Here is an 18,769-nt window from a genome sequence, read left to right on the forward strand (position 1 = left end):
GATGAGAAATTATCTAGAGGGATTTCCAGACGGGACGAGTGTGGTTTCAGATCAGTGTGATTTGCAGGGAGCACTAGGGTCATACGGTGCTATAATGGCTGGGTCCATAGCTTCAAGCAAAATTAGACAGTCTGCTACCTCTGCCAGTTTGGTGTCTGAGCTTGTTTTGACTATGTCAAATGGTGATTTAAGTTCTCTGTGCTGTCACTTCTTGAAAAGGTAGGGGAAAAGACATATTACATGAAAAGAAGTATGCTAAGATCTTCTGTTGTCAATTAGAAATTAAAAGATCCCCAAGTCAGATGGATAAAGTAATCCTTTCCCTTTTACACTGCCATTAGGTCAGTGACATATCAGTCTGACTCGAGGTTCATACATTTTAATAAGTAGTTATTCATACAAAGTGCTGTCCTCTTTGATGATAATCTAGCATTCCTCTTCACTGCACACATCTTAAGAGAAAGACATTGAATTTTCTCTGTTTGCAAACAAACCAAACTCCATTCCATCTCCTATTCCTTTGATTTTCCTTATTGTGCTGTGCATTAATAGTCTTTTTATGGTTGTCTTTGATCCTACCATTGAAATGTACCCTACTAACTGGTTTTGTTTATTTATTTTTAAAGAAACACTCAGATTTTCCCAGTTATGAGATAGATTCCCTGGTTCCAGTTCAGTGGAAGTTTATCATCTGATGTAAAACATGGAATATTTGTCAGGTTCTAAAAAACACTTGTTCAGCAAATAAACTAAAATAAGGTGGTGTATACCGAATGCCATTGCTTAGGATTCATATAACTGTGAAATATTTTTATACCACATATATAATTTCACATACGTAGTATGTAGTGTGTAATACGTTACATATACGTATATTTTCCATCAACTTTTGCCATGGTATACCTCACAATCCTTCATTTATGTATCTTCAAAAAAAATCTTTAAAGGTCAAAATATGCTGATGTAGCCTGTATTTATAGGCACATTCTTAACATAAAGAATAAGAGCAAGATTTTTTTTAAGGCCAAATGCTGCCGAACTCGACCTGAAATGAGTGTAAGGAAGTTACCTCGATATCTAACATTTGACTCTAAGTGACTTGTGATGGAGCAAAGATTTAAAACGAGATTTCCTCAGTGCCATACTTATCTCGCTGTTCTTACTGTCTCAGCTTATTTCAATGACAGACTGCTATTTTCATTAATACATCCATCTGTATTTCTGTGAGTAACGTAGCAGTGTTCCGAGTTGCTGGAGTTGCAAGCACTTCACCACTTAAAAGTTTTAGTTCAGCTTGATGGACAGTAATGGATCTGGACAATCATATTCTTAACAGATAGAAAGACCTATGATTTATTTACTATAAAGTGCAACAGCATAATATGCACATGTATGTTCATGAGGGAAGTCATCTTTCTGTTGGATTAAAATCAATCTTTATAACCTGTGGAAATACACTAATTATTCTGAACGTTATAAACAAAATTCCATGCTAAGTCTGTGTCTCTGCAATGCTTGTGAACTTCTACTTCTCCCTAACTATTATATGTAGAAGTCTGGACGCTGTACTGTATTTTTGTTTCTTTTGAGATAAAATAATATGTAATAATTATTTGCAATAATCAATGTGGATAAAACTGCATGGAGGAAAGGGAAGAGTGCAATGACTTTCTAGGCAGTTTGGTGTGTAATGCACAGTAACCTAATCATATAAAAAAGCTGCTTTAAACAGCCTTAATTTCTTCCATTAGTAAGAAAAAACAGCAGCTGCTCATAAACGTGTGGTTTAATGCAGAGAGAGAAAGCAAGCAGTTCTGTTCATAATAACACATCTTAGAGAACTGATGATTTCTTATTTTCCCCAGGAGTCACAGCTGAAGGCTCTGAAGGAGACCGTGCAGCTATGCCTGTCTTCCGTTCTGCGCAATCAGCCTCCCGCTACGAATCTAATCCCTTCAAAACCAGCTGAGAAGCTGACTTCCCCAGTTACAAAGGGCTCAAAAGTTCCATTTCAAGTGACAAGCACCAAGGTATGGTTTCTCTCTCGTTTTTTTTTTTTTTTTTAAAACATCTTTGAAAGTTTGTCCCGTAAGAGCATCAAACTAGAACTAAGGAGGATTTTAAATTCATTGAAAGATTAGGATGAATTTTGAGGGTAATTCTAAGCCTGTTTCTGATGTCAGTAAACTTTTTTGAAAGTTGGGAAGCAGCTACTTTTTTTGCTGAGGAACAAAATTTTGTCTATCACTTGCTAAATGGACTGTGTCTGCATAGCAAATCTACAAGGAAGATGGATTTGCATCTAAAATAAGTGAGGATGCTAATTCATAGGATTATTTACCTGTCAGGCACTGATAGCGAGTTTGTGGCAATACAGCACTAAACAGTAAGGCAGTTTTTGCTTATCGTGGTTTTTTAGTGAAAAAGACTGATATAAAACCACAAAATAGTCTGGGACACCCAAATCAAATTTGCCAAAAGGGATCTGTAGAATTGATAATAGGCCATAGGGAATACTCCAACCATGCAAGGTGGGAAGGGCAGTTTAGGAGAAAGCATGAGAAAAAAAATGTGATGAAAAGTGTTCTGATTCAACAGATTCAAGCATTTTAATACAGTCAAGATTTACAGTGTTTAACAACTGTCCTGCTAATTTTCATCTCCAGGGTTGCATTTTGCTCATGTATGCAACTGATTCAATACATCTAGAAGAAATCTGTGATTTCAATTAAAAAGGAAGTTTTACAAAAGAATGACTGAAGGACACATTAACGTCCTCTTTAAATTCCAAAACTCTTTCCTGAAACATAAATAGGAATTGCTAACTCATAGGCAGTTTGTAATTTTTATACGGCAGCTGTTGATATTCACTATTAGTACAGAGGCTGAAGTCAAAAATTAGTAATCTTTCTGTATGTAATTAAAATTGAAATATAATTTCAGAAAGCAGATTATAATTATAAAACTGGATCTCACATTGCTACTCTTACAATAATGATTGTCGGTTCCTTAATAACTGTTTTATAGGAAGAAACCTTCATTCCCAAAAATTACTACCTCTGGAAACAAAGCACTGTATTAATTAATAGCAGCACATGGGGATGTTAGTGCTCATTTAGATTAAGATCACTGGCTCTGTGTTCTGCAGGAGAGTGGACTCTTCTTTTGTAGGTCATGCAGACTGAGCGTCACTCTGGGATCTCAGGAGCACGTTTTTCCCAATTAATGTGGCTGTAGAATCGTCTATCTTGTTCTTACTGTCCTTCTCTCGAGGTTGGAAGTGTTTGTGCCTCTGCCATGAGAGCATTGGTGTGCTGAAGGATAGGGCCCAACAAGCCACTGTGCCTGTGTTTAGGATTGGTATAGGGTCAGAGGTTTGAAGCATTTGAGGCCTCCTTGGTTTTACTGGGGTTACTGTAGTGCGACGAAGGAAATGCGAATATAGCGTAGAGATTAGAATTAGATTTTTGATATTTGACTGAAACAGAGAATACTCTTCCTTCTTTTTTCTGTGATTATATAGATTTTGTGTTTAATGTTCCTGTTTGTAAAATGTATCGGTATTTCCGCGCTCCGGTCTTTTGAGAACCAGCATTTAGTCCTCTGTATCCAAAAGTGCTGGAATAAGTTATGCTGCCTCTTTAATAGACATCGCTCACATTTCTCTGCGCTGGCATATGCCATGAAAATGTCTGAGAAAATAATGGTCTGCAATCCTGTTCTTCCACACATTGACACCTCATTATTATAAATCTGTGCATTATCTGTGATTATAAAACCACTGAAATCTGCTACTGTGAAATAGGTTGTCAAAGAATCATAGTCAGTCCAGAATTATACCCTCTGCACTTGAGCTGTGTTATAGAAGGCTTTTTTTAATAATGACATCCATTCTTACTTATCTTTTCCTTGGCTTTTTCTTCCTCTTACAAACCAACTAACTCTAACTACAGATGTATAGCTTGCTTTTTTTTTAAATTAGATTTGCGTAAACATTTTGATATAGCGGTTTAGTATTTTTTAGAATATAAATGTGTGTGATTACTTAAATATGTTTTCGTATGTAAAAATGGGAACTTCAGCTGAGCAGCAGTTATGCATCTTGTCATGTCTGATAAGCAGCAGTTTCACCTTCATGAAAGAAATGATGATTTCTCTGGTAAATATCTTACTTCAAAGATATTCTCATCCAGCCTAAAAATTGCTTTCTAAAAATGTCAAGCTTATTTTAAATCCATTGAAGGGTACGTCATATGGCGTATGGTACCTGTATCACTTGGGGACAATCATCCCTGGGACTGGGGTGCTCCCTGCTTAAAAAAAAGGGTACAAATAAGTAGGCTGTATATTTGTATTCATAATTGGTAACCATAATACCCGAGTGCTTGTTAGAGATTAGATTTAACACAAAAACATGGTGTAGAAAGGATAATTAGGAAAGCAAATTGCCAAATTTCTATAGGATGGTTCATTTAAAAAATTTATTTCCTAGTGAGGTATTTTGGTCTTTCTAGAGAATGTGATGTAAAGAAGCATAAATCAGGTTTAAAAAAATCAGTGCAAATCATGCATAGAAGTGCCAGAATCAGTACAAAAAAGTTGTTGTTCTGGATAGCGCTGTAATTTGGAAGAGTGGGTAGTAACGGGGAGTTCTTACGTTTAAATCATAGAAAAAGTTCCCTTACAGTGATTAAAAGCAGTATCAGTCCGAGGTGTGTTTTGTGACATGTCTTAAATGAGTTAATATTTACAACGTACAAGAATGTAAAATACAGAATTTACCATTTGAATTGGCACTAATATTTCAGAGCAAAACTATTTTACCTGTCATGTACCTGTCATAGCACCGATACTGGTGCTGAAAGCCTTGACCGTTACAAATGGATTTAGGGCTCTGTGCGTACAAGTTTAATGACACTAACAGCTAAAACCAAGCATAACCAGAAGGCTGATCGTTAATCCTGAACTATGAGGTCTTTAATTTTCTGGATTGTTGACAATTATTTTTATTATATAGTTTCTTTTGCACTGTAATGTCGCAGCAATAACCATCCTGTGTTCTGCCCGTGGAAAATGCTTCCAAACTAGTTGAGAGTTGTCGGATCTGGCTGTTGTAGCAATTTCCTTGCCTCATTCCCATTACAGAGGTGATGAGGAAAGAGGAAAATGAAGAGAAAGGAGGAGGACTGAAGCTCTGCTTTCCTTTTTAATCTCCAGACGAGTGCCTAAGGACCTGGGTACTTAAAGAGTGTTGCTAATGGATGGAAACTATAACGTTTACTGGGCTACCTGCTGTGGGAAATGTGGGTTGGTATAGGCCGGGAGTCAGAGCACTGCTACTGACTTCCTATGGAGGCACTTTCTGCACTCACTGTGTTCGGCGCAACAACTCCGTGAATTTATATGGAGTTAGTAGGTGGGATGCATTCTTACTCCATTTGTTTTAATTCCTCTTTCTGGAAAAGGTTAACGTTATACCTTGTAAAAAAAAAAAAAAAAATTTGTAATAATAGCTATCATTCAAATATCTTTGGCTGTGCACTGTAAAGATACCTGTGCTCCATTTGCAACAAAATGAGCTTTAGTAACACTGTGGAAAATTAATGGCAAACCAAAATCAGAAGTGAAACGGAAGAAAAGTCTATTTCCAATAGTGAGGTTGAATACACAAATGACGGGGAATACAGTGACACAGGAACCAGAATAATAGCGACTAGTTGATTCTAGAGTGGTTTTGCCTAACGCAAAAACATTGTTTCACGTATTCCCCAAATGAATTCCTTCATTATAAATGCCCTGTGGTTTTTGTGTATTTTGTGAACTGCACTATTTTAAGAGTGGAAATACACATGCCTTTCAAACTGTGAAGAATAACAGCCCCTCCCATATTGTACATAGCATAGGTGGAAAGACCAGCTATGAATGCCACTTCAGTGTCCTAGCCTTGATGGAGGAAATACAGGGTGAACTAGAATGGGCACTATCCTTCTGTAGCAACGTACAGTACAGACTGAAAGGGGAACTGCCACTCCATTTTTAAAAGATCTCACTGAAATGCATCACTTCTGTGGTAAAAACTGCTGCAAGGAGCCATTGCCTCTGCCTCACATATATTGTGAATATTGTGGACTCCAGAGTATATTGATCAGTGTAAAAATTCAGAAAAGTTAAAGTACTGTGGGCCACCCTGCTTTTATTTGGAAATAAGTACTTCATTCATTCCCCATGAAAGTAAGCCTGGGGAACTTTATATCTTTATTAAGCCCAAGAAAGTGTTTTTGTTGGAGCAGGAATGAGGAGAGCTTGTGAGACTGTTCAAAGAAGGTACAAGTCTGGAAAGCTGGTCAAGAAACAAAGTAGACTCTGAAAAGCATTTTGAAATAGCCATGTAGGAAATTAAGAGGCTAAGTTTTCTGTGTTGGTACAGAAATAATACATTTAGGTTAAATTTAAGCTCACAGTTAGTCTGAGTGCACAGATATTGAGCATCTACTGCAGACACAGAGCAAGGCTGCTGAAAAAATAAGATGATCATAGTGTCAAGAGTCTTAGCTTCTTCACTAATTTAATCAGGGGTTTTGAAGTTGTTTTAAAAACCTATTTGTAAAGGATCTATGATTTATCTAGGAAGCCAGAATATTTCTTGGGCTCTAGACCTTATCCATTTCATTCTACAAAAGTAGAAATGTTTGATATAAATATTTATGTAAAATAATAATATAATACTTAATTATTTGTACTAAATATTAGTTAGACAATTATCATATTACTGATAATACTGTAGGATATTATAATTATATAATTGACTAGAAATTTGAAAAACATTATAGTTATATGTGTACATGTCTTCAAAATATATATACACACTTTGAAGGAATGAAGAAATGTTTAGAATGTGTAGGGTGGACCCAATCCATATTTATGAAGACTGAACAAAGTTTTTTTTTAACCGTCTTAAGAGTGTTTTTGTAGATCCTAGAAAACTAACAGAATAGCTTCAGATTAATGAAAAATTAATCAGCTGAATGTAGCAATGTATCATCTTATCTCTCTCCCTTTGTAGGTCAAGAAAGAAACCTAAATCAGAACAAATTACTTAAGGAAATAATTTCTGTTTTCTAAAATCAGAGCTATTACTGTTCATATAATTTATCATAATATTCCAGTATAAATGAAGGTTCTGACCCTTGGAACAGAGCAATTGCAAATTCTTTGCTCAAGAACCTATGAAACAACACAAATATAATTATGGACTTATTTTTGTCCTTATAGGAAAGATTAAGATGCTGAAAGCTTTTCTAATGTGTCTGATTATCTTTACTCAGGGTGACCTCTGTACAACATGCTGAAAACATAGCTTGGAAGTTATTTCTCTTTAGGCATTACATTTCAGGCTGACATTATGGCATTATGTCAGAAAGCACCCCAAATCTTGTGTGTAATAACCCCACTCCAGAGACTGAAAGATGGGCAGATGGACTTCTGAAAAATAAAAGATGCTAGGCTGAATTTAAAAAGATGTTAGTGAAATCAACTGGATATCTGAAATTCACAATATATATACGCCTTTTGGTAACATAGTCTCTGTTTTGTGGATTTGGAAAACCAAAGCTTTAAAATGTAAAATATTTGTGACTATTCTTTTCCAGTGTTCCATGGCTGCGTACTTCCTCGCTGTTGCCTGAATCATTCTCTGCATTTGTCTGGTATTTCAGACCATGAGGATAGGGAAAGGCTCCGGTAGTCAGATTTTTTCCTCTTTCCCTGCTTTCATTCTCCTGTTCTTTGTTGCTAAAAACTCTTCATCTTTTCTCCTAACTTACTACTTTTCAGCATTATTCTCTCATTCTGTCTGCTAAGTATTCCCTTCTGACATTTATTCCTTCCTTAAACTTAAGAATAATAAATCTCATTAGGCTAGTTCTTTTCCTATAAAATAAGCATTCAGATCTCAGAGAGCAGTGGGTCCAGTGTTGTCTGAGGCAGCTTCGTGAAAGGGTCTGTTTCTAAAAGATCGTAAAATATAAGGTTAGACTTGAAACAATGATGGGTTTTAAACAAAAATTAATCCTGTTTTGTTGGCTGCTATGGTAAATGAAAATTCTACGTAATTGAAAAACACACAGAGCAAAATTTTTATTTAATTGAGCTCCAGGATAAGACAAACCAATATAGATATAGCATGGTGTGCTCAGATTTATTTGGAAATTAATTGTATGCTCACAAATGAGGAAAAAAAAATACCATGTATCCTCATAACTTTATCAGAAGAAACAGAGGTTGACCCTAAAGGCAAAAAATATAATATCCGTGGTCAGCTATAAGTAAACAGCAAGAGCGTTGAGGGCAGTGAATAGATTTGTGCTCCATTAGAGCCTTAGGAAGTCGGCCTCTGTGGTACCTCAGTGCTTTTCTACTTTTGTTGCCTCAGACTTTGCTTCTGCCAGAGTTAATGAGATATCACTGACACCTGCAGTTTCAGTGACCTGTAGATCATTGCATTCAGCACGGGGATTGGAAAACCGTAATTAAAAAAAGAAAAAGGCAATTACTAAATGCAGATTCAGCCATGTTTTGTAATACGCGGTAATGACATACAATCATATAACCCTTTCCTAATGCATAAACATTAGGAGAATAAAATCGCATTGAAAAATGACACTATCCATTGTTTTAGAATTTAATTTCAAAGAGAGTAAGGAATATGTGCCTCCTTCTAAGGTACGTACCATAGAAATCTCAGGTACTATGAGTATCTGTAAGGCTAATGTAGTAAGAAATTTGTTTTTAAAAAGATAAAAGGTAATTTAATTGCAGAAGCATGACTAGCATGACCTATTTCTTCATGTAAGTCTCTCCCGTTCTGCTTTTTATAGCTCTCTTTGGGCTTATAGAATTTTATTCTCATTATGATCAACTAGATGCCAACCATAGTCTTGTATTATTGTTAATGATGATTCATAAGAGTATGGCAAGTCTTCCTCATATCTTTTATTTCCAAGTTTACTTCAGATTGAGTATGTTTTTGCTGTTGGCTCAGAAAGCTTCCACAGAACTTTTTCTACAGCTCTTTTTCTTCAGTGACTAATTTTTAATAAAATTTTATTACATGCTGGAAAACGTTTAACACCAGAGATCATTAAATTGAAAGCTGAAGCCCTTTGCTTTTATTACTTACTTTAAAGAAGTCTTCATTATTAGCACATTATCTTGAGAGTAAATTAGTTTCAGAGGGTTTTTTTTCAGCTGAGTACAATCAAGGGAAATTGGAAAAAAAGCACCTGGCATCTCTTATTTAGTCCATAACCCAAAACCAGTATCATTCTCCTTCAAGTTTTAGTGACATGATCTTTATAATTGCCTTCATTTCATTAACTATTTGACCTCATTCCTCTTCGTTACAGATTATAAGTAGCTGGACTGGCCCATTACCCCAGGGTTCAACTCTGAAATTAGCAATGGGCTAATGGGCTGAAGAGGTAACCGGTAACCATTTATTACTGCACTTGGGTGGCTGTTAACTGCAGGTCAATTTGCCTGCATACGAAAAATACTCCGAAGTCTCACTCCAAATATCCTCTTTTTTACTTAATGTCTTTACTTATCAGATGTTTCTATAAAGTCTCCCACAATCTAGTACATAATATGTCTCAAAAATACTGTGGGTTACTGCTTGACAGTGGTTGAAAAGGGATGTGAGTATATAAAATTTAAATTTCTTAAGGGATGTTTTAAATAACATCAAAACTCTGGACTGTTAGGTATGGCTAATGGTCTCGTGTGAACCTGGGGATTAGCACGGACAGCTCGCATCCATCTTCTGAAATTCTCCTTCAGTCTAAAACCAGGCGCCTGTACTAGAGCAGTCTCGGGCTTGCTGTGACGTTCAGCAGCTCTCCGGACAAGCTCACTTGTCTTTCTCTCTATCAAAAGGGAGAAAGGGAAGATCCCCTTAATTCCTTTTCAGATATTATTTTAGAGATCTCTTTCCTCACCTACTCGTATCAAGTCATGTTTTTTTAAATGTTTCTCTCTCTCCCCGCCCCGGTGACAGTGGAGACGATTGGGGAAATGTATAGTATTTCTAATTTTCGTTAAAGTTGCATTTAACAGAAAAACAGTAACGCGTTGTCCTATCTTGTGACTTTCCTAGCTGACGTGTTTGTTACATGGTCTGTTAAAAAATATGTCTGTGAGCAATGAAAATGAAACTGAATTTATGTGCCTTTGCAGTTGCACATTAGTAAACCGGTTTTAAGATTTGTTAGTATTAGCACATTTTTCTACTGATGTTACGTGTAAAAGAAGACATGAAATGTGCAGAGGATCTAATTAATCATTTTAAGTGGCTTACAAACTTGAATGTAATTGTGAAAATACTCCCAAGGGAATTTTGCTACCCAGGATATATTAAAGATTTATTTGAAAATTGTTAATGCAGGTATCGTGTATACAATATGTATTATTAATCTACTGTTACAAAGTTTCACTTGATATGTGTATATGGAGCCAAGTGGGAAACATTAGAGATAGCTAAGTGATCTTTTTCTTTGGTTTGAGCAAAGACGTGATTTGGAAAATATTCACAAAGAAAACGTTTGGGCAAATGATTCCGGGCATTTTGGCCATTAATAGGACTTTCTAGCAATTTGATTAAAAACATTGCATTGAATCATAAAGCGTAAGAAATGCAAAATAGACTGGTGATAAACCCAAGGCATTCAAGTTCAATTTAGTCTTGAGCAATTTAAGAAATCACCTACTGGCCTACACCTGAAGTCTCATCATCTTCCAGAAATGTTAAGCTCCCCCTTATTCTACATTTATTATTTTATGTTAAAATAATAATAAATAAAATGTAAAATAAAAAAATAAATAAAATGTTATTTTATTGTCAATGAGAAAGTAACAATCTGAAGGAATGTGCTTTCATATAATGGAAAAGCAGACATTCACTTAAAACAAAAAACCTTTTAGTATCAAGCCTATATTTGTTCAAATCCTTAAAAGTTAAATGCATGGTGCTTAAAATGAATGTTTGAAGTGGTGAAAAATGGAGTCATATAATAAATGACTATTGAATGTTTTTATTACTAAATATTTTGATTTTATTACTAAATAGTTTAGGGATTATTTATGGAATCCTATTTTCTCATACTTTTGAAAAATAATAGTCCTTTGTTGATGGAACTGTGGTCATGATGGTAATCGTACTGTCAGGGCGGTTTTTATAAGAACTGTCTTTATAAAAAGGGACTTAAAGAAACAGACAATTGGAAGCAAACAGAGTTTATTTTGGAAAAGCTTCCTGTACCAGGATTCCTACCTTTTCTTAAATCAGTAAGAAAGCCTCTTGTAAGGCATGATTGGGGGAAAAAAAGTCAAAGTCTCCAAAGGAAAAGCATTTCTCCAAGTGACCTCGTTTATGAAACTCACCTCGTGGTTCCGAAGGGTTCCAGCCTCACCGAGTTGGTCCTCCTGGGGTCTGTAACTCTTCGGGGGTTGGGCACCTTTGGTTTTGCCTTCCTGAAATACAGATTTGATGTCTGTGACTGTAACTTCAGTAGCTGCTTTTTTCATCTGGGAAGACTGTAATTGCCTATAAAGCATATTCTGACTGTGTGTGTTATTGCTGCTCTGACGTGTAAGAAGTCTTATACAATGTTCGTTATCCCACAGCTAATTGCTTTTTCCTTTGTGATGGCTGTAGAAAATCAAGACTCTTATTGAAGGAATGTGTTTATTTGGTTGTTTCAGTTTAAGTATTACAACATCAAAAAAACACCCACCTTAAGATGCTTAAGTATCTTAATGGTTTTATAAAAGAAAATTTTGATATTTTCTTCTCTGCAGTGAAGGATAGCTTGTTTTAAAACTTTAGAAATGGTAGAAAAATGAAGAGAAGTAGAAGGTGTATTTATACACGAAGTAGAAAGTGTATTTGTACATGTAGTTGTACCCTTGAGTATATACCCATTTCTCTAGCCATCCTTGAACTTTGCATACTACAAAATGTTAGGTAGTCAGACTTGCCTGCTCTATAAGAAAAAATGATGGTAAAATTTAGCTATTATTAAGGGAATGTGAAATTATAGGTTTAGATATAATGTAATATAGGTACTTGACTTGTATAAACATATTAACAAGTTTTTTCTCTAATAATACTTATTATATGTATGATGATCCAACAAAAACATCTGGTTTTCAAACCTAATTAATTCTATTTCCTTTTCTTATTGTTTTAGCTACAGATACACTTACAATAGACATCTAGAGTTACTGCTGAACGAATGGTTATTAGAAGAAATTTGAAGTGAAATGATCCATATCAAGTGAGCTAATTGCATTCTGGCATTAGACATAAGTGCTTACAAGTAACTAGGCCACTCAAAAAACAGACTTCTGCTGTCTACCCCCAGTCTCTGACAGCATGTTGGAGTAATATTTTGACATCAGTGAAAGTTGCTTTACACTGTGAATTTATTATATCGTCACACACTCTAATGACAGAAGAAACTCTTGTGGACATCTAGTCTCACCTGGCATCATATTTGCCACAAAGGTTTTCTAGTGTATATTTTTTTCTTTTTTCTTTCTTGTGTATATGTGTTTTCTTTTTCTTGTGTAAATTTTGATGTATACCTTGAAAATTTTATTTTACCGGTTTACCACTTGTATAAAAACTCCTTAATAATGCTTTCATCCACATCCTCAGTACCAGAAATTCAGCAAAAAAGAGTTATAAACGCATAACTCAGACCTTCTTTCCTAGCTTGCATGTTGTGATCCAGCATAACTGAAGTCCAGATTCTGCCTGTTCTGACGTGAACATTCCTTAGAAGAAAAAGACTAGGTGACTCTCCCTCTGTAATCGAGTTCAGCTGGGCAGAATTATAACCACCCCTTATTCTCTATTACCCTTAAGCGTATTTTGGGGTTTAGATATTAGATAGAAGAGCTGAACAGACAAAATTTAGACCAGGGCAGTAAATTTCATTACACAATAATTTAGCATCTGACAGATTGTATCATCATTGCTGAGTGCTCCTAGAAGCATTCTACTGCACTGAGGAAAATGCCACCTGAGGCTCTAGGACTTTGCTGTCCAGGCCATTATTATTTATTATTTAAATTGGGCTAATGTGAGTTAAGCTCTTTCCAAACTCATGGACTGATGCATTTTGTACTTTTAAGAGCCTGCATGGAAATATCTTTCCCTGTCAAGCCAGTGTATCACAACCACCTCCAGTGCAGCCCTGGCAAATTACGTATTGGCATGTAATCCAGGCAACGGCCCACAAGGATGAAGAAAAGGGACACCGATAAGCACGTGACATACTACTGAGTCAAAAGTTACTAGGAAAAAGTGTGATTAAAGTAATGATGTGGAAACAAATTCACGCATTAGTAAACAGTATGTCCAATAGCTGCCTCTCTCCCTTGTAAGTCCTGCCTGTTCTTTATTATGAAGATTGCCACTATCTTGATGAAATTTGGGTTTAGACTACCTTTCATTATTCTCAATTATTTCCCATAGGAATCATTAGGCATAGGATCAAAAATTGTGGAAAACCCTGAAAGGTAGAGGTGTTAAAACTTAAGCTCTTCTAATTATGGTCCTATTTTTTATTTCATTTTCTCCTTTAATTTCAGATTTTATAATGACGACTACCTGCTTAATATTTCACCAATCACTTAATGCAAAGGGTCCTAGGAGGACTAGGTGATTATGTGTATTTTGTAGAATGGCTTTACAAACACTTTGTATTTATGGGAATACAACTATACATCTCAGGTATTTATAATTTGTCAGAAAATACACTTAGCCTCCAGAAGAGAAGTGCTGTAAGCTGCAGATAATGGCATTTGTCATGGCTGAATTTATGTACAAGTACTACTGTGCTGTTTATTCAGGCATCATAATACTAACATGACCGTGTACCAGTCAGTTTGGAAATATGTGATGGCATTCTAGCAGGAATGCATTTTCTGCGGTTTTAGTACCCTTCAAATATTGAGTAGAAGGGGACTGAAACGTATAATTCTTAGTACACTGGCGTAACTCTAGAGAATAATAAGGAGCTTACAGTTTTTATTTTTCTCTTCATAAATTTATGTTCCCATACAACAATACAAACAATAACCCCAGCTGTCTTTAATTTAGCTGTCCTGAGAATCCAGAGCAGTCCAGCTTCAGCTATAGAAAAGGAAAAGACAGCAGAAACAGCTGAAGAAGGAGAACTAGCAGCCAAGCTGGTTTAAAGCAAATTCTGTCTAACCCCAGCGACATGCCGCTCGGTATTTTCTCATCCTCCTTGTTTTGCAGGGAGGTTCTGTGGCTTTTGCTGTTTCTTGGTTTTGGGGTTTTTTTTGGTGTTTTTTGTTTTGGTTTGGTTTTAAGGACTATTTTAGATTTCTCCAATAGTTAGTTACTTGATTAGAAAAGCTCTCAACAGGAATGTAGATGATTGTTCGTGATATCAGCAGACCTGTGAGGGACATACGGCCCCATTTGCCAGGAGCAGGTGATAAACTCTGCTTGTAAGTACAACCAAATAGCTCACAGGCAATCAAGGGATGAATTGCTTTTAGATAGGAAAGCTTCCTTATATTTTAATTAAACAGTGCAATAAAAAACTCGATGCATTTCTAAAATGCACATTCTTTGATACCAGCACACTTGTATCAAGCAGACCTGGGAGTTATAATGCAAAAAACAACAGTATAACATCTTTTGCCTCTATTTCCCCCGCTATATTTGCCATCGCTTCCTCCACCCCTGGTATTGCCAACGTTGTTGTTAGTGCTTCTACTCTCTTTAAAGAACTCAAATAAAAATACAGCTGCAAAGTGCATCTACGACTGCTACACCCGTCCCCATCTCTAAACATTTGTGGAGTACTTAAAAGATTTTTGCCTAATACCTTTAGTTTCTTTACTCTATTTTACAGTGAGGTTACTTTAAGTGCATGAAGTATGGGCTCGTTTACTTATTTGAACTTTTTATTTATCACGTCTCCTATACTGTATCTCCCGATATGAAGTCCAGAAGTATTTATCATATTTTTTCCTGTTTATTCTTGAAAATATAGGATTTCTACTACAATTTCTTGTCACACGTTCTGCCGTGAAGAAACATCTGTAATTGAAATATGAACCACTAGGTTAAACTGAAATTATTTGGGCTTTGAACAGACTGCTTATTCTCTATTTTTGTATTGCAAGGTCATATTCTTGGTCCAAAGTAAAGATTGTCTATTCATCGAGTTACCCTGTTCCGTCACCAATGAAGTACAATTAGAATGAAAATACCAACAGTTATATGTGTGTTTATACAGAGATAAGTTGATTACTATATGCATTTATCTGTAGTGATTTTATATTATTTTCTCTTTCCTGATCAAATAGCCTACCTTTCAATGACTACTGAAAATTCACAATCCATTCCTCTGTGCTTGTATACAAGCAGGCTCTTCTGTGCCTATACAGTAAGCAACATTGGTGATTAACGCACAGCACAAAGAAAATCTGTTTGTCCCACTGCCAACAAACTTGTCATGAGGTTTTTGTTCATAGCTTATCTGGCAGAAAAAGTTAATGTGAGGAAAATTTATTTGGTCATTGTTACTAACACTCACTGTTTTAATCGATGAATGTTAGACATGCCTCATCTTTCGGTCAGAATTCTGTTAGCTGCTCGATGAATCCAACACAGAAGAGTAATAAAATGTATTTGCAGATGGGAATGGGATTGCTTACACAGGCAATTGCTCAAATTTATTCAGTTACCTGAAGAAAATCTACATTTGTATTGAGCAGATAGTCTAGTCTAGTCACAACAAAAAAAGTGATAAATACAAACAGATGAGCAGATTGCATTTCATCTGACACATCCCCAAATCTAAACAAAGGGATAGGAGATTCAGGAAAGTAAAAAAAAAAAAAAAAAAAAAAACCAAAACCATGTAGGAGTGTGGAAAGAAGTGAAATAATCTTGATAGTTTAACACTGGGATAGAAACCTTTTAGTCTTTCAGCTTTAAGGATGCCTTTGAATTCAGATGGGTAAGCGTTGTGCATGATTCACAAGAAGGCTGATATGAAAGCTTTGGTTTCTTATTTGTAAACTATTTTGCACATGAAACGATCAATGGGGGGCTATGGAATACCTCATCGCTGCAGAAATGTGAATAGGACAAGGAGTAAATCCTTGCTGATTGTAAGGCAGCGCACTTGTAGTAGCTGACAACTTGGCCGAAGCTGTCCCTGGTCCAGCACGGGTGTATTACCTGTAGAGAGAAAAGAGCTGTTCTCTCCTTGCGCCTTGTGCTGCAAGTGGTGTCCTTGCTCCTGCCGTTCAGTGCTTCTAAGGGAGGGCCAAAAACCGAAGGAAGCCTGCTCCCCCCTGTTCTTACGAAGGTAGGAGAATAAAAATTGAAGGTAGTCCTTCCTTACATTTAGCAGTTTTATTCTGTCAAATATTGGCAGGATATTCATGGAGAAGCGCTGAAGAAGACACTTACGTGTGCTGTCACGTACCTTTCCGATGCGGTTTCTTTAACCAGTGCCCCTCTGTATTTTGTGTCTTAGGGTGTACAGCACCAGTATGAAGAAATAAGAAAACCTTTTGGATTAAATCTAGCTCCACAACACAGGATTCTGATGTTTTGCAGCACATCCATATACATCTATAAACGCTTTCCCTACTAAAAGAAGCGTAACCAAAATCCACCATACCTATTCTTAAACTTTGAGAATGCTACTCTTCACTCACAAGTTTTCCCATGGAGGAAGGTTATATACGACTATTATATGTTTTTAGAATTCTAGGTCTTGACCTTGTGCTCATTATATACTGAGGAAACCTGTTAAAAATTGATTACAGCCCTCCGGATTTTTTTTTTTTCTTGTTGAGAACACAATTTGCGATGTTTCTTTTCCATGTACTCCACAGCTCTTCGAACGTAAGGGATTCCTCAAATGATTTACACTAAAACCAGAAACAGCCTGACAGCATTTGGAAGCGTCTTATACACAATCAAAACTATGGGTGTGTTTTATCCACGCGGAAGTTTTACCTTTCTGACATTTTATTCCTTTATTTTAAAAATCCACTGAGATTTCCAGTTGTTTTAGAATAGCTACAATTGATTGGGTCTTATATTGTGGTTTTGGATAATTTTCTGATTTTAGACTCATTCTGAAGATGCATTAGAACTGCACAGTCCTCGAACATAGTCCTTTCTTGATAGCACATCTTACAGAAACAGTGTCCAGCTTCTCAGCTGATCTGTATCAATATCTATGCTGATTCATATCAATATTCCTCTGTTTAGGTGACAGGTTATTTCTTTATTAATATTAAGGATCCGAGTCAGAATACCACGATTCTTCCAGCTCTCAAGTAATTGTACAGGTTCAGGTCTCGCTGGGAACAGCGTGGAAAAACGATTACATTTCTGACACTGATCAGCTGAAAGCGTGGGTACAGAAGCAGCAACCCTTGATTTGTCTGTACTTAAGATGACTTTATAGCTGCTGTTGTTTCCCTTTGAAAATTTTAAAGGAGATATTTAGTATATTTAGTAGCATGTCACACGCATCAGTTTTTGCAGAGTTTAGTCAATTGTTTTCTGTTGTTTATTCATTTGAATTTGCTGTACTATTGAATGAATACCAAAGGCACGGAGGATGATACAGTGACTATAGAGTACCTTACAAATTAATTATTTACATGTCAGCATCATCTGCTATCCAATAAATTACAGATGCCAGGGTACAGAGAAGTACTCTGAGCCGGAGTACTTCTAGCTCAGTACTTGGGCTAGAACTTGAGCTCAGTTGTGCAAATGTTAACCTTGAGGGAACCAACCGCCTTCCTCTCAATTTCCAGTTGTGAATGTAATATCATAGTTTGGACCATCACGAAGTTTAGCACAGCTGTAGTTCCAAATTATGAGACGTTTGAAAAAAATATATGCGATTTGGTGATTCCATGGTTCATCTTCCTTCGTGTTTCTGTCACGATGTGGCAGAGCAGTGGCCAAGAGATCTGCAAAGACAGAAAGAAAAGGTTAATGTCTAACCTAGGTGGGAGAAAAAAGTGAAAAAACATCATCTCAAATGCATGACTTGAAGATTAGACTAGCCTCAGTAGAGTTGCATAAAATTGTCTGAATGAATTCAGAGCCAAAAATAGCAGAAACACATCAGCTAGCTTTTGTTTGAAGAAATCTGCAAAATAAAGTTACCGACTTGCATAAAACTTCTGTTGAAAGGCAGTAGAGTGGTTACATAAGTTCCAAAAGCAATTAAACTTGGTCAAGGGGACCAAGCCTTCGTCCTCAAACAATAACGTTGTGCCTAGATATTGACAGTATATTCAGTGTACTATATCACACATGCTGATCTGAGATCTCCAATCACAGCAAGCAAGCCTAAATCTCTGTTAGGAAGACATTAAAAAACCCGGCTTATCTCCAGATACATCATTTAGAGATTAAAATTTATATATTATTTACTGAAGAAGTTTTGGTGGTTTTATTTTTTTTTTTTTTCTCAAAGCGCTAGGAGCTCTAGTGAAATGTGGAATATTGATGTGGTAGATATCTTAAACATAATACAAATGAAAGTCCCGGCTCACCCTGCTATGCAGTGTAGCACTTGTACAAATGATGTACGACCTGTGCTCTGCAGGTGGGTATTTTTAATTTTTTAACCTTTTAATATAGCATATTTCTAAAGTTTCGATACTCCTATGCAGAACATAA

General features: G+C 36.1%; 1 protein-coding gene across 1 annotated transcript in view; it reads left to right on the forward strand.

The window, feature by feature from the left end:
* The window catches only part of LUZP2 (leucine zipper protein 2), a 220,442-nt gene that overhangs the window by 174,710 nt on the left and 26,963 nt on the right, over positions 1 to 18,769 (forward strand). Inside the window, exon 11 of the mRNA XM_075501426.1 lies at positions 1,866 to 2,030. Coding sequence (XP_075357541.1) covers positions 1,866 to 2,030 — 165 coding nt within the window. The remainder of the gene's footprint in view (positions 1 to 1,865; positions 2,031 to 18,769) is intronic.

Source organism: Mycteria americana, chromosome 5 (assembly GCF_035582795.1).
Source record: "Mycteria americana isolate JAX WOST 10 ecotype Jacksonville Zoo and Gardens chromosome 5, USCA_MyAme_1.0, whole genome shotgun sequence".
Classification (NCBI taxonomy): domain Eukaryota; kingdom Metazoa; phylum Chordata; class Aves; order Ciconiiformes; family Ciconiidae; genus Mycteria; species Mycteria americana.